At 46.0% G+C, this 16,681-nt stretch overlaps 1 protein-coding gene across 1 annotated transcript in view; it reads left to right on the top strand.

Annotated features, from left to right (window-relative positions):
• Window positions 1-16,681, top strand: part of LOC147106986 (protein RIC-3-like) — a 111,316-nt gene that overhangs the window by 79,751 nt on the left and 14,884 nt on the right. The window contains exons 3-4 of the mRNA XM_086007915.1: window positions 3,062-3,146; window positions 12,366-12,459. Coding sequence (XP_085864041.1) covers window positions 3,062-3,146; window positions 12,366-12,459 — 179 coding nt within the window. The remainder of the gene's footprint in view (window positions 1-3,061; window positions 3,147-12,365; window positions 12,460-16,681) is intronic.

The following is a 16,681-nucleotide window of genomic DNA, read 5'->3' as shown; positions in this document are numbered from 1 at the left end:
AATCACTTAAAAAAAAACTTTCCAAGTACTTTTGTCTGCCATCATTTTTGTCAGTAATTTAACATCTCTAAAAGTTTGAAAAAGTTTTTTAAAAAGTTATATTTTACGATAACGGAATGGAAATTACTACTGCTGAGGAGCCTTGCCTGCCAGCCATGTGAATCAGGAAGTTGTGGACTTGCTGCCCACGACTTTCTGTCTACTAATTACAATCAGCCTTATGGCATTCTCTTTTGTATCCTGTAGTTCTTTTATTTTTGCTCCATAAGGCCCGTCTGGCAGAAGCCTTGCGTGTATTTTGCCTGAGAAGGAGCTGCTTCATGCAGTTTTTCAGGCTTCCAAAATTGCATTCTGGACCACATTTTCCCCAATGTCCATGTGCGACCATGTGTGTGGGAAGTGTTGCCAGCTACTGCAGCTTGAGCTCCGGGTTTCGGAGCTGGAGCGGCGGCTGGAGTCACTGCAGTGCATCCGCGAGGCTGAGAGTTACGTGGATAGTAAATTTCTGGAGGTGGACACCCCACAGCTTAAGAGTGTGCAGGCAGAGAGGGAATGGGTGACCGCCAGACAGAAGAGGAGGACCAGGCAGGTAGTGCAGGAGTCCCATGAGTGCATCTCGCTCGCTAACCAGTATTCAGCTCTGGATACTGGTAAGGGCATTTGGTTCCTCTGGGGAGTGCAGCCAGAGCCAAGTCCATGGCACCATGAGTGGCTCAGTTGTACAGGTGGGGAGGAAGAAGAGTGGAAGAGCAATAGTGGTAGGGGATTCGATAGTTAGGGGAATAGACAGGCGTTTCTGCAGCTGCAGACGTGGCTCCAGGATGGTATGTTGCCTCTCTGGTGCCAGGGTCAAGGGTGTCACTGAACAGCTGCAGGACATTCTGAGGGGATGAACAGCCAGAGGTCATGGTCCACATCGGTACTGACGACGTAGGTAGAAAGAGGGATGAGGTCCTGCAGACAGAGTTTAGGGAGCTAGGAAAGAGATTAAAAAGCAGGACCTCAAACGTAGTAATCTCCGGATTACTCCCGGTGCAACGTGCTGGTGAGTACAGAAACAGGAGGATAGAGCAGATGAATGCGTGGCTGGAGATAAGGTGCAGGAGGGAGGGCTTTAGATTCCTGAGGCATTGGGACTGTTTCTAGGGGAGGTGGGGCCTGTACAGGCTGGATGGGTTGCACCTCAACAGGACTGGAACCAATATCTACGCAGCGGGGTTTGCTAGTGCTGTTGGGGAGGGTTTAAACTAGCTTGGCAGGGGGATGGGAACCTGAGAGTGGATACAGAAGGGAGAGAAGCAAAGCTGGAAATGGAAGGCAGAAAATTAATAAGCAAGTTTGGAAGGCAGAGGAAACAAAGGCTAGAAAATAGACAACGAGGGAGTTTGGCAGTACTAAATGGTGTATACTTCAACGCAAGGAGTCTAGGAAATAAAGCTGATGAGTTGAGGGCACAGATAGACACGTGGGAGTCTGATATTACAGCTATTACTGAGTCATGGCTGAAAGAGGGCAGGAATGGCAGCTTAACATTCCTGGTTACAGGGTTTTCAGACGAGATAGAGAGGGGGATAAAAACAGAGGGGGGGTCGCACTATTGATTAAAGAATCAATTACAGCTGTGACGAGGGAGGATATCTTAGAAGGATCATCAAATGAGGCCATATGGGTTGAACTGAAAAACAAAAAAAGGGCAATCATACTGCTGGGAGTGTACTATAGAACTCCGAACAGTCAGAGGATGATAGAAGAGCAAATATGTAGGCAAATTTCTGAGATGTGCAAAAATAGGGCAGCAATAGTAGGGGATTTCAACTTCCCTAATATTAACTGGGATAAAATTAGTGTGAAAGGTATAGAGGGAGCAGAATTCTTAAAATGCATTCAGGAGAACTTTTTTAGCCAGTATGTAGCAAACCCAACAAGAGAGGGGACGGTTCTGGACCTAGTTTTAGGGAATGAAACTGGGCAGGTGGAAAGGGTATCAGTGGGAGAGCATATTGGTGCTAGTGATCATAATTCAGTTAGATTTAGGGTAGTTATGGAAAAGGACAAGGATAGACAAGGCTGAGGGGAGACCTAATTGAGGTGTATAAAATTATGAGGGGCCTAGATAGAGTGGATGGGAAGGACCTATTTCCCTTAGCAGAAGGGTCAATAACCAGGGGGCATAGATTTAAAGTCGGAGGTTTAGAGGGGATTTGAGGAGAAATATTTTCACCCAGAGGGTGGTGGGGGTCTGGAACTCACTGCCTGAAAGGATGCTAGAGGCAGAGACCCTCATCACATTTGAAATGTACTTGGATATGCACTTGAAGTGCTATAACCTACAAGGCTACGGACCAAGAGCTGGAAAGTGTGATTAGGGTGAATAGCTCTTTGTCGGCCGACACGGACAAGATGAGCCAAATGGCCGCCTCCTGTGCTGTAAATTTCTATGATCCTATGCAGCCACCCTCTCACCATTTCCATTCCCCGCCCCATCTTCCCACCATTGCCAGATCCCTGATCCAACCCTCAGGTACTCCTAAACCCTGACAGCTAACCTCCACTACACCCAAACCATAGACTACATTTTCTATCCATTGACTATGAATGGGTGGAATATATGACCTGAGATCTGATCAAGACTGGATTTTTGGTTCCGATAATTTGGATGAAATCTAATTATCTGAACAGACGACCAAAGTTGCACGTGGAATGATCAAACATCAGATTTCAAGCAGACCTATATGTACACAAAACTGTATAGCTTGATTTTCATTAGAAATACACTAGCGATTCACTGTAGCATTTCCAATATACCCTGATCTTTAATATAACCGGCAGTTATATACAGAAAGAAAATGTATAAAATGCCCTCTCTAGACTGGACACTCTGAGTTTCCCATAGACAGTTTTACTTAGGGTGTGGTGTAGCAAAAAGCTGCTATGAGTAAATGTCAGATGGCTGTGAATCTGCATGAGCAATGATGTTTGCATTCTTGTTGATATAGGCTGTTTCATATTCTAAAGTGCCTCATTTCCATGGCCGATTATATATATTTTTTGTATTTTTCAGATCTCATCCAAAGGTAGCACCTGTCGTCCTAAAGTAAGGAAGGGATGTACAGGCACCAGATCCGGGAACATGAAGCGGAAAATTAGTACGTATTTATTGGTTAACATTCTCAGCATCAATCAAATTGTGGCACAGCGTTTTACCATAAACCAGACAGAATCAATTACTGATCACATTTCCTGTTTGATTTGTTATGTTCATTAGGATACATCTTTACTTTGAATTCATCTATAAATTCAGTGTAACCAGCCATCATTAGATTGCTAATAGCAGACATGCACAGGATTACATAGGATGTACGGCACAGAAACAGGCCATTCGGCCCAACCAGTCCATACTGGCGTTTATGCTCCACTCGAGCCTCCTCCTGTCTTTCCTCATCTAAATCTATCAGCATAACCCTCTATTCCCTTCTCCCTCATATGCTTGTCTAGCCTCCCCTTAAATGCATCTATACTATTTGCTTCAACCACTCCCTGTGTTAGCGAGTTCCACATTCTCACCACTCTTTGGGTAAAGAAGTTTCTTCTGAATTCCCTATTTAATTTCTTGGTGACTATCTTATATTAATGGCCTCTAGTTATGCTCTTCCCCACAAGTGGAAACATTTTCTCTATATCCACTCTATCAAAACCTTTCATAATTTTAAAGACCTCTATTCGGTCATTCCTCAGCCTTCTTCTTTCAAGAGAAAAGAGACCCAGCCTGTTCATCCTTTCCTGATATGTATACCTTTGCATTTCTGGTATCATCCCCGTAAATCTTTTCTGCACCCTCTCCAGTGCCTCTATATCCTTTTTATAATATGGCGACCAGAATTATACGCAGTACTCCAAGTGTAGTCTAACCAAGGTTCGATACAGGTTTAGCATAACTTCCTTACTTTTCAATTCTATACCACTAGAAATAAACCCTAGTGCTTGGTTTGCTTTTTTATGGCCTTGCTAACCTGTGTCACAACTTTTAGTGATTTATGTATTTGTACTCCTAGATCCCTTTGTTCACTTACCCCACCTAGACTCGCACCCTTCAAGTGATAAGTGACCTCCCTATTCTTCCTGCCAAAATGTAATATCTCACATTTATCTGTGTTGAACTTCCTTCACGAATTATATGCCCATTCTGCAAGTTTATTAATGTCCTCCTGTAATTTGTTGCAGTCCTCCTCAGTATTGACTATCACTTCCAATTAAAAAGTTGTGATTTTGATTCCAAAGTCTAAATCATTAATAAAAAATTTTGAACAGCAGTGGTCCCAGCACTGATCCTTGTGGAACACCACTACCCACCTTCTACCACTGTGAATAGCTACCTTTTACCCCTACTCTCTGCATTCTGTCTTGGAAGCCATCGAGCTATCCATTCTGCTACTTGTCCCCTGACTCCGCATTCTCTGACCTTGTTCATCAGTCTATTATGGGGTATCTTATCGAAAGCCTTTTGAAAATCTAGATAAGTTACATCTACTGCATTGCCATTGTCTACTCTCTCTGTTACCTCTTCAAAAAATTCAGTGAGGTTGGTCAAGCAAGACTTTCCCTTTTGAAATCCATGCTGACTATTTATTACTATGTTTTTGGTTTCTAGATGTCCTTCTATCTTCTCATTTAGCAGGGATTCCATTATTTTTCCTACCACCGATGTTAAGCTGACTGGTCTATAATTCCCTGGACATTTTCTATCCCCCTTCTTAAATATCGGTATTATGTTAGCTATCCGCCAGTCCTCTGGCACTACACCTTTTTCTAATGAATTATAAAATATTTGTAGTAATGCCTCTGCTATCTCTTCCCTAGATTATTTTAAAATGCGTGGATGCAATCCATCTGGACCAGGGGTTTTATCTTCTTTGAGTTTGATTAGTTTATTTAATATATCCCCTCTTTTTATTTTAAATGCAATTATCTCAATACTAATTTCATCATCCAATATCATGTCCACCTGTTCTATCTCCCTAGTAAATACTGAAGCAAAATAATTATTTCATATTTCTGCCATCTCTCTATCGTTATCTGTGGTATTATCCCTTAATGGCCCTATTCCCGTCCCAAATTTCCTTTTTTTATTGATGTGCCTGTAAACTATTTTACTATTTTGTTTTATGTTCCTTGATAATTTAATTTCATTGTTCCTCTTTGCCTTTCTAATTGTTTTTTTGACTTCTCTCCTAACCTCTTTGTATGCCTCTTTCCTTACCCTCAATTGTTCTCTTATGGCTTTATTCATCCATGGAGTCTCATTAGTGTTTAGTTTGTTCTTTCCTTTCAGCAGAATATATTTTTCCTGCACTCTGTTGAACACTGTTTTAAATGTTTTCCATTGCTGCTCTACATCGTTGTTTGCCAATAATTTTGCCCATTTTATTTTCCCAAGTTCTATTCTTAGCCCCTCAAAATCAGCTTTTTTGCAATCTATTACCCTGGTTTTCGTCCTTCTCAATTATCATCTTAAAGCGTATTATATTATGGTCACTATTGCCTAGATGTTCCCCTACTTTTACTTCTCTTATCTGCTCTGGTTCATTCCCCATTACTAGATCCAATATCAAATCCTCCTTTGTAGGGCTTTTTTACATATTGGGTTAGAAAAGAACCTTGTACATATTGTAGGAACTCCATTCCCTTATCCCCTTTACCTACCTCTTCTGTCCAATTAATATCAGGGTAGTTGAAATCCCCTATGATTATTATTCTATGTTTTTACTAATTTCCCTAATTTGTCTGCATATTTCTTCCTCCACCTCCCTTCCACTATTAGGTGGTCTGTAGACTACCCCTATTAGTGTGATTGATCCTTTATTATCTTTTATTTCTATCCAGATAGATTCTATTTTTGTCTTGCTGATAGCTGCGTCACTTTTTTCTACTGCCATTATGTTATCCCTAATAAGTACAGCTACTCCGCCTCCCCTTTTTCCCTCTCTATCTTTTCTAAATATGTTATACCCCTCAATGTTTAATTCCCAGTCCTGATTTTTCTGTAGCCATGTCTTAGTGATCCCTATTATGTCTGGTTCCTCGCAACGCATGATTGCCTCCAGCTCCCCTGTTTTATTATGGACACTCTGTGCATTGCTGTACAGACAGTTTAACTCATTTTTAATAGATTTCCTCTCACTTTATGTTTAACCATCTTTTTAGACTCCTGTTCTATAACTCTATTTATTCCTTGCCATCAATGTCCTCCCTTACTTTATTCTTTCCTATGCTCTCTTTTCCTGTTTTGTTTATAATTAGGCTGGTTACATTTCTTGTGGATCCCTCCCCCCATCTTACTAGTTTAAAGCCTTTGCCACTTCCCTATTTATCCTTTCCGCTAGGACACGGGTCCCATCCCGGTTCAGGTGCAGCTCCTTACTGTCCCAGAACGGGTGCCAGTATCCCATGAAAAGGAACCCCTCTTTCCCACACCAGCCCTTTAGCCACGTGTTAATTCCCCTGATCTGTCTGCTTCTATGCCAATTTGCACGTGGCTCGGGCAATAATCCAGAGATTATTACCCTTGAGGTCCTGCTTTTTAATTTAGAGGCTAACTCCTGATGCTCTCTCAGCAGGACCTCCTCCCTGTTCCTACCGATGTTGTTTGTTCCAACATGGACCATGACAACTGGATTTACCCCCTCCCTTTCCAAGTTCCTCTCCAGCTGCCATGAGATATCCCTTACCCTGGGTAGGCAACACACCCTTCGGGATTCTCGTTCTTGGCTGCAGAGTGCGCTACCTATCCCCCTAATTATAGAGTCCCCTAACACTACCACATTTCTATTCTGCTCTTCCCCCCCCCCTTGGTCAGCCCTCTGAGCCATGGTTCCTTGGTCTGCATTTTGGCTCTCCTCCCTGCAGTCTTTCTCCTTGTCCTCACAGGTAGCGAGTACTTCGTACCTGTTGGATCGGACCAGTGTCTGTGGGACCTCCTTCTCAACCTCTCCTAAATCCCCGTTACCTGGCTCCCTAACAGTCACACCCTCCCCTTCCTGAACCTGTGCTTTCCTCTGGGGTGTGACTGCATTCTGGATAAGACTGTCCAGAAGTTCCTCACCCTCCCTTATGTGTCGGAGTGTCTCCAACTTGCACCCCAGCTCAATGACTCTGAGTCGGAGAGATTCGAGACGGAGATATCTGCTGCATATGTGTTCGCTCGGGACAGTCTCGCTGTCCACAAACTCCCACATACTGCAGTCCAGACACACAACCTTCCCTGCCGTATCTTAGTCTAGCCTTATTTTATTTATTTAATTAGTTAAAGTCTTTATTCAATGATTATTTATAGTTATATTAATTAATTTAACTAGTTAAGCTATACATTTAATACAGTACTTTGTGATTTCCTGCACCTAGTTTAAACCACTGTCCTAGGTTAGAGAGAAAAGAGAGAAAAAAAACTTAATACTCACCAACCAATCACCTACCTGCTGTCTTGTGACGTGACTATTTTTTTGGAAATCGTCGAATGTTCGGCCGCTGCTGATACCCCTTCCAATCAGGTCCACGCTGCCTGGTCTCCTGCTGTTTTAAATACCGCCGCTGCTAATACCGCCTCCACTAAACAGTCTTATAGTATTGTGGTAAACCACTGTTATTGTTGTTCACCGTTGTTGTTGTTGTTGCACACTGTTGTACCTATGCATGCCTCAGCATGTCTCTGCTGGCTCCGCCCCTGGCTCCACCCACAGGCCCAGGTATAAAGGTGACCGCTCTGCAGCCCCCTGCCTTCTTGGAACCCAGTCAACCACGAGAGGCATGCTCTGTTCTTTGCTAATAAAAGCCTTTTAGTTACTCTCCTAACTCTCCGTCTTTTATGAGTAATTGATAGCGCATCAATTTTATTAGCAAAAACAAAATGCTGGCAACAAACGCTGAGCAGCAGGTTGCTGCACCAAACACTGAGCAGCAGGAGCTGCTGCGAGCCCTCAGACCAACATACCTGGACCTAGACCCCCAAGAAGTGGGTTCGGCTACCAAATTCGCGCATTGGCTGCGTTGCTTCGAGGCTTACCTGCAAGCCTCAACTGTGACCCTGGACGAAAACAAGCTGGAAATCCTGGCCTCAAAGGTGAGCCACCAAGTTTATACAATAATCCAGGACGCGACGACCTACACGGCGGCTATCGATCTGCTAAAAGGGCAATACGCACGCCCGGTAAATACGGTCTATGCCAGGCACCTCTTAAGATCCCGCAGACAGCAGCCCGGGGAATCGGTGGAGGCCTTCCTACGGGCACTACGGATACTCGGCCGAGGCTGCGATTGCAAAGAAGGCTGCGATTGCAAAGAAGTATCAGCTGCAGCACACACGGAGGGACTGATCCGAGATGCTTTCGTCGCGGGTCTAAGGTCCGACTACTCCCGGCAGAGACTGTTGGAAAAGGGAGAAATGGACCTGAGAAAGGCAGTGTCCCTCTCGCTCGACGCGGCCCACAGGAATATGGGCGCCTTCTCCCCTAACCGCTCCGCAACGTGGATGCCACAACCTTGGGTCATGGGACCGCCACCTTCAACTGCTGCTGCGATGTCCAAGGCACAGAAATGTTATTTTTGTGGCCAGGCAAAACACCCCAGAGCACGCTGCCCGGCGAGAAACGCTACCTGCTTCGGCTGCGGGAAGAAAGGACACTATGTCAGCGCCTGCAAAGGTAAAACCGCTAACGCCAGCAGCGCCGCGTGCGAACCGTGGGGGCAGCCATCTTGTCTGCCATCTTGGGCTCCCCCAGCCGCATGGGGATCGGGATCATGGGCGCCGCCATTTTGTCCGCCATCTTGGACGTCTCCAACTTCAACCACGGGGGACCCGGACTCAACCATCGCCTCATCTGACGACCACATCGACTCGCTCGACCATACGCTGGCCTCCGTGACGCTGGACCAATCTCTCCCTCATCAACTGTCCAGGTCCATGATGGACATTACGGTAAACGGCCGTGCCACTACCTGCCTTTTTGACAGCGGGAGCACGGAGAGCTTTATCCACCCCGACACGGTGCGCAGTTACTCTCTCCCGGTCCTGCCGACGCGCCATCGGATCTCTTTGGCTTCCAAAGCCCAGTCAGCGGACGTCGGTGGCTACTGTGTAGTGACCCTTTCAGTAAGGGGCACAGAATACAAAAATTTTAAACTTCTGGTCCTGCCCCATCTCTGCGCTGCCGTCCTACTGGGGTTGGATTTTCAGTGCCACCTTAAGAGTGTCACATTAGCGTACGACGGACCCCTCCCCCCACTCACAGTCTGCAGCCAGCAGTTTTTAAATCGCCCGCCGCGCACCATTTGCAGCCTCGCCACCCTTAAAGTCCCCCCCCCTCCTTGTTCGCTAACCTCACCCGCGACTGTAAGCCCATCGCTACCAAAAGCAGGCGTTACAGTGCCGGGGATAGGAGCTTCATTAAATCCGAGGTAGCGAGACTCCTGAAGGAAGGGATTATTGAAAGTAGCACCAGCCCATGGCGAGCACAAGTGGTGGTAGTGAAGACTGGCGAAAAACAGCGCCTAGTTATTGACTACAGCCAGACGATCAATCGCTACACCCAGCTAGATGCATACCCATTCCCCCGCATATCTGACATGGTCAATCAGATAGCACAATACCGGGTGTTCTCGACGATTGATCTGAAGTCGGCATACCACCAGCTCCCCATCAGGGCTGAGGACCGCCAGTACACAGCTTTTGAAGCTGACGGTCGTCTCTACCACTTCCTCAGAGTTCCCTTCGGCGTCACCAACGGGGTTTCAGTCTTCCAACGGGAGATGGACCGGATGGTTGACCAGAACGCGCTCCAGGCCACTTTCCCCTATCTAGACAACGTCACCATCTGCGGCCACGACCAGCAGGATCATGATGTTAATCTAGAGAAATTCCTCCGTACGGCCCAGCGGCTGAACCTAACATACAACAAGGACAAATGTATGTTTCGTACCACGCGCCTTGCCATTCTTGGCTGTGTAGTGGAGAACGGAGTCATCGGCCCCGACCCCGACAGGATGCGCCCCCTTATGGAGCTCCCCCTCCCCCACTGCCAAAAAGCACTGAAGAGATGCCTAGGGTTTTTCTCGTACTATGCTCAGTGGGTGCCCAACTATGCAGACAAAGCCAGACCCCTCATCAAGTCCACCTCCTTCCCCCTGACAGCAGAGGCCTGTGCAGCCTTCACTCTCATAAAAAGAGATATTGCGAGGGCCACGATGCACGCAGTGGATGAGTCCATCACTTTCCAAGTGGAGAGCGACGCATCCGACTTTGCCCTAGCTGCAACCCTTAACCAGGCGGGGAGACCCGTGGCCTTTTTCTCAAGGACCCTCCAGGGCCCCGAGATTCGACACTCCTCTGTCGAAAAGGAGGCCCAGGCCATTGTGGAAGCTGTGCGACATTGGAGGCATTACCTGGCTGGAAAACGGTTTACCCTGCTCACTGACCAGCGTTCAGTAGCTTTTATGTTTAATAATAAGCAGAGGGGCAAAATCAAGAATGACAAGATCTTGAGGTGGAGAATCAAACTCTCCACCTACAATTACGATATCTTGTACCGGCCCGGGAAACTCAATGAGCCCCCAGATGCCCTATCACGTGGTACATGCGCCAACGCGCAGGTTGATAGACTGAAGACCCTCCACAATGACCTCTGCCACCCGGGGGTCACCAGGTTTTTTCACTTCATCAAATCCCGTAACCTGCCCTACTCCATCGAGGAGGTCAGGACCATGACCAGGAACTGCCAAATCTGTGCCGAGTGCAAACCGCATTTTTATAGGCCAGACAGAGCAAGCCTGATCAAAGCCACGCGCCCCTTTGAACGGCTGAGCGTCGATTTTAAAGGGCCCCTCCCCTCCTCTGACCGCAATGTGTACTTCCTCAACATAATTGACGAGTACTCCCGTTTCCCGTTTGCCATCCCTTGCTCAGACATGACCAGTACCACGGTCATTAAATGTCTGAATGACCTCTTCGCCTTGTTCGGTTTCCCTAGCTATATTCATAGTGACAGGGGCTCATCCTTTATGAGTGATGAACTTCGTCAGTACCTGCTCGCAAGAGGTATTGCTACAAGCAGGACCACCAGCTACAACCCCCGGGGGAATGGCCAGGTGGAAAGGGAGAATGCGACGCTCTGGAAGGCAGTCCTTTTAAACTTGAAATCTAAGGGCCTTCCGACCTCTCGCTGGCAGGAGGTCCTCCCTGCGGCGCTCCATTCCATTCGGTCACTGCTCTGTACAGCCACCAATGCCACCCCTCATGAGAGAATGTTCTCCTTCCCCAGGAAGTCCACATCGGGGGTCTCGTTACCGACATGGCTGACTTCTCCAGGACCCGTCCTACTGCGGAAGCACGTGAGGTCCCATAAGACGGACCCCCTGGTCGAGAGGGTGAGCCTCCTCCATGCCAACCCTCAGTATGCTTACGTGGTGTACCCGGACGGGAGGGAGGACACAGTCTCCATACGAGACCTCGCACCTTCGGGTGCTCCCGAAACACCTCCTTCGCCACCCACCACTACCCACGCCTACCCCCAGTACGCTTACATAGCGTACCTGGACGGGCGGGAGGACACAGCCTCCACACGAGATCTCGCACCTTCGGGTGCCCCTGAAACACTACCATTGTCATCCACCACTACCCACAACCCAACCCCGCTAGACGGCATGCCGCAGCCCCAGGACCCGTCATTGACCACCCAACCACTCAATGAGACGCCCGATTCAACGTTGGATGCTGCACCATCACCGCCGCCACCACGACGATCAGGACGGCATACAAGGCCACCTGATAGACTTACTTACACGCACCTTTAGTACACTTCACCCCGCCGGACTCAATTTTAAACAAGGGGTGAATGTGGTAAACCACTGTTATTGTTGTTCACCGTTGTTGTTGTTGTTGCACACTGTTGTACCTATGCATGCCTCAGCATGTCTCTGCTGGCTCCGCCCCTGGCTCCACCCACAGGCCCAGGTATAAAGGTGACCGCTCTGCAGCCCCCTGCCTTCTTGGAACCCAGTCAACCACGAGAGGCATGCTCTGTTCTTTGCTAATAAAAGCCTTTTAGTTACTCTCCTAACTCTCCGTCTTTTATGAGTAATTGATAGCGCATCAAGTATTTATTTAATTCTAACTTTAGACCTGGATTAGTCAAGGAAGCAAAAGTAAGGATACCAAATCCAATCTGATATAGGCTACAGCCAATAGCTATGTGTCCAGGATTTATTTAGGGGCTAAGGAGGCGTTCCTTCTGGGTACTGTAGCAGCCAGTGGCAGAACTGCAGTATAATGTTTAGCCAGATCTGCTATGAATGACATACTCACATAATATGTTTTGTAGCTGATTACGAGCTGGTTCAGCTTCAAGAAAAACTGAAAGAGACTGAAGTGGCCATGGAGAAAATGGTATCGAAAATGGGAACTGAATCAGACACGTAAGAAATAATTACTTAGTATGCTTAAAGTGGTCTTTTAGTGACATTTCAAAAACTGAATTACTTATTGTAGTTTTAAAATAATGAAGGTTTTCATTGACAAAGACATTTGGTGTATTTGCTTAAATACAGTAGTTGCTAATGAGAGTCAGATACATTTTGAATTATGTACTAGGGCTTCTAACCCTTAATCAAGGGGTGTCTGAGATACAGCCCACATGCTTTGGAAATCTGGTCAACAAAGCCCATGCAATACAATTCTATTTATGCTTATATTTCTTACTTGTTAGTGTGATCAATTTGTCATAGTCTGAAAGTCTACATGTTCTTAATATGTATTTATGTGATGTGGTTACTGCATGTTGGAAGAACATCTCCCAGTTGCTTGTGTCTCTCTACTAACTGGTTCCCTACATGTTGGAGAAGATATGCATCACTGTCTGGTATTCAAAATGTCACTTCAAAGGCATTAATCCTATGCAAATACATTCTGATTGCAAAGCAAGTAGAAACTATGTAACACCTACTTTGTCCTGGAAATAACCAATTGAAGGAAATGAGCTTGGAAATCATATCAGGGCAGAGTTCAGGAAAATATTATTCAACTATAGAATACACCTTTTGACCTCCTGTATTCCAGTTTTGAGCTTCAAAAGGATTATGTCCCCAGTTCTTCAGTACTCCTTGAGACAGAGGCTAAAACCTTTATAGGAGTTATATGAAACCTCACATATCAGTTTTTTGTTACAGATGCTTGGCCATGTTTAGTATTACTGAGAGAGTTAGCGAAATGTGTCTTTTATTATTTTTTGTACCTAAGAAAACATCGTTAATAGTTCTGTAATCAAGTAAAATCTGTTGTATTGTTTTTCCAATAATGTCTGCTTTTTATTTTTAATAAACCTGAATTTTAGTTTATATGTTATAGGGCTTGATAGAGTACTTATTCTTTGCTATCTGAAGACGAGACTATGAGAGAGCGTGTGTCAATTCAACAATTTGCATTTATATAGCATTTTTAACATGGGTAACATCCTAAAGTGCTTCACAGAGGCATTAGGAAAATGGACACTGAGCCAAAGAAGAAATCTTGGTCTAAGAAATGGGTTGTAAGGAGGAGAGGGATGGTTAGAGGGACAGGAGTTTCGGAAGGACATTTCAGAGAGTGGGGCCTAAGCGTCCGAAGGCATAGCTGCCAATGGTGGAATGAAGAGAGGGTGGATGCATAAGATTCCAGAGACAGAGGAACTAAGAATTTTGGGGGGCCTTGTAGGGCTTGAGGAGGTTATGGAGATAGGGAGAGATTTAAAGGAAGGACAACAATTTTAAATCTCAAGAATTGAAGTCCTAATGTAGGTCAGTGAGGACAGGGAGTGATGGGTAACCAGGACTTGGTGCAGGATAGAATATGAGCAGTGGAGCTTTGGAGAAGATGGAGTTTATGGAAGGTGGGAGTATGGGAAGGTTGGCAAGGAAAGCATTAGATGAATTGATTCTGGTTCAGGGGTTCAAGGCAGGTGGGCTGAGTTATTGGCAGATGTAGGTGATGTTATGGAGGTAGAAGGTAGGCAGTAGGAAGGGAATATGAGATCGGAAACTGAGCTTGGAGTCAAATACAACACAGTTTTCGGACAGTTTGGCTCAGTCAGAGACAGTAGGCTGGATTTTATGCCACTGTTCATTCCACTTGCACTTACCCATAGATGTTTTATGGGCTTTTGCACTGAACGTTCTGGTCAGCCAACTATTGAAAAAGTGCAGCACCCTCTACAGGGAATCCGGCACCTGCTTGAACAGGGCAAGCAACTGTGTGTCTACTTAACCAATCTGATTGAAGAATCGTTAATGAGCAGCACAGAGTCTGAACCACGAAGTGTCAGTTAGAATATTGAATTCAATATCAAATCAGGTACAGAAAGCAAAATAGAAAGGGAAAGAAAAATTGACTTAAGAGAGAGAGAGAAAAAAAAGAGACAAAGGAAAAGTTTAAATAAAGTTTATTTAAAGTTTTTTATTTTTTTAAATCTCCAAAAAGAATTAAAATCTGAAGGAATGAGATTCCACACTTGTTAAAGTTAATTGTCAGTGCCAGAGAGGTTGTTTGGCAGTAATTAAGAGTAATCACGCCGTTAAAAATGTACTTACACTGGAATGGAAGGGGGTCGTTCGGCCCGATTGCCTGCCTCTCTTCCGCAGCCATGTTCGCGCCCGGGTGGCCCTGGAGATGGAGCACGCGGTGTCCGCCGGCACGCTTGAGGCTTTTCGCGACAGGTGGGCGCCGCGGGGACTGGAGTGCATTATCACCACCGGGAACCAAATTCTAATTTAATTTAAGTTTTATTTGAAGTTATATTAATTTACAGACAATTTGTTTAAGTACCCAAACAAAAGAGTACATTGGAATGGACAAGCCTTAACTTTTTCTGGTAAGTTTAGTGTGTTTGTATCATGTAAGTACAGCAACTTCATGCCATTCCATGTATTTCAATGGCGAGTCTCCCGGCGAGATACCATTATTGCACAGCTTTTGGAAGAGCAGGGCATCTCGGACAGCAACTTCCTGATTTACGCATTTAATTGCTCATGTGTGGTCGCTGGAAGTTACTGTCCAATTATAGCCTCACTGTTATTTCTACCGCAAAATCCAGAATGTATGGGCAGGGGGATGATGTCAGTGGCGAGGGAGTGGTGTCTGTGATGTAGGACAATGACAATTGCTTTATTCTTCCCAATGTTTAGTTGGAGGAAGTTAAGACTAATCCAAAACTAGATGTCAGATGTGTAGTCTGACTGCACAGGGGCAGTTGACGGATTAAGAGAGGTAGTGACACAAAGGAGCTGGATGTCATCGGCATAGATGTAGAAACTAACCTCATGTCTGCAGATAATGTTTCCAAGAGACATGTAGGTGAAGAAGAGGAGGAGCTAAGAATGGATTCATTGACGACTCGAGAAGTGATGGTGCGAGATAAGAATAGAAGCCTTTACTAGAGAAACTCTGGCTATGATCAGAGTGGAACCTAGCGAGGACTGTCCCATGGAGCAGAACAATGGAGGACGGTGGTGTGGTCAACCATGTTGAAGGCTACAGATAAGTCAAGGAGGATGAGGAGAGATGATTCAACTTGGTCATAGTTACAGATAATGTGACTTTGGTTAAGATGTTTTGGTGCTGTGGGAGGAGTCGAAGCTGGATTGAAGGTATTGAAATATGGAGTTGTGGGAGAGATGGCCATAGAACTGGGAGATGAATACATGCTTAAGGACCTTAGGAAGAAAAGGGAGGTTGGAGATGAGGCGGTAGTTAGTAAGGACAGAGGAGTTGAAGATTTTTTTTTAAATGAGGGGGTGATGATGCTGATTTTGAAAGGGAGGGGGACAGCACCTGAGGAGAGGGAGCCATTTTCAATGTCAGCCAGGATGTTGAGTGCTCAGGAGTTTAGTCAGAATAGGAGTTGAGAAAGCAGGAGTCTCCAGTGATGATCTTGGAGAGGGTGGGAGAGGAGCTAGAGAGAAACTAGAGAGATAGGGGAGGAAGGCCTGCAGTACCGCAGAGCACCGTGCCGCAGCGTGTGGCGCTGTGGCACGTTGCGCTGCGAACTTCAGTTGCAGTGCCCCAAGACGGATGCGGGGCGCCTCGAGTAGCGCCGCGCTTCCGTTGGGGGCGCTCAAACTGAATTTCCGGCGGGCGCTTGCGACTCCTTCCGGGGTGGTACTTCTGGTGTCCTGGCGAGAGGGGCGCCACCGAATTTCTAGGCCTCTATGTTTGTGATTATGCAAATGAGTTTGAGCAGAACTTGAACCATAAAATCAACTTGGAAAACTAGCATAATTTTGTGCGCAATTTGTGCCCGGATTGCCAATTGCACCCAAAATGGAAACTCTGCCTCGTTATTTATTATATGTACAGTTACTTGTCCTGTCCCTATCCATAATTGACCTTGGGCACTTTCAGCTGGATAGTGATCAGTAACAGGAACCCTGGCCAATTGTTCTCCCACCACAGAGTGCCGAGGCCAATTTTAGTTAGTACTGCCTGGCTACAATCAGCTAGCTCAGTAAAGACTATGGCCTAGAAATTCAGTGGCCTGCGCCACCAGTTTGCGCCCAAAGAGGGTTTTTGCGCCACTGTGCAAACCTACCGCGATATTTAGCGGGGCGCTAATGGCGGCGTTAGCCATTAGTGCTGCACCGCCACCGATGACGTCATCGGTGTGCGCAG

This window comes from Somniosus microcephalus, chromosome 15 (assembly GCF_052327205.1).
Source record: "Somniosus microcephalus isolate GS21.2 chromosome 15, FLI_Smic_1.0, whole genome shotgun sequence".
Lineage (NCBI taxonomy): Eukaryota > Metazoa > Chordata > Chondrichthyes > Squaliformes > Somniosidae > Somniosus > Somniosus microcephalus.
Note: the sequence above shows the minus strand (reverse complement) of the source record. Positions and strands in the feature narration are given on the sequence as shown.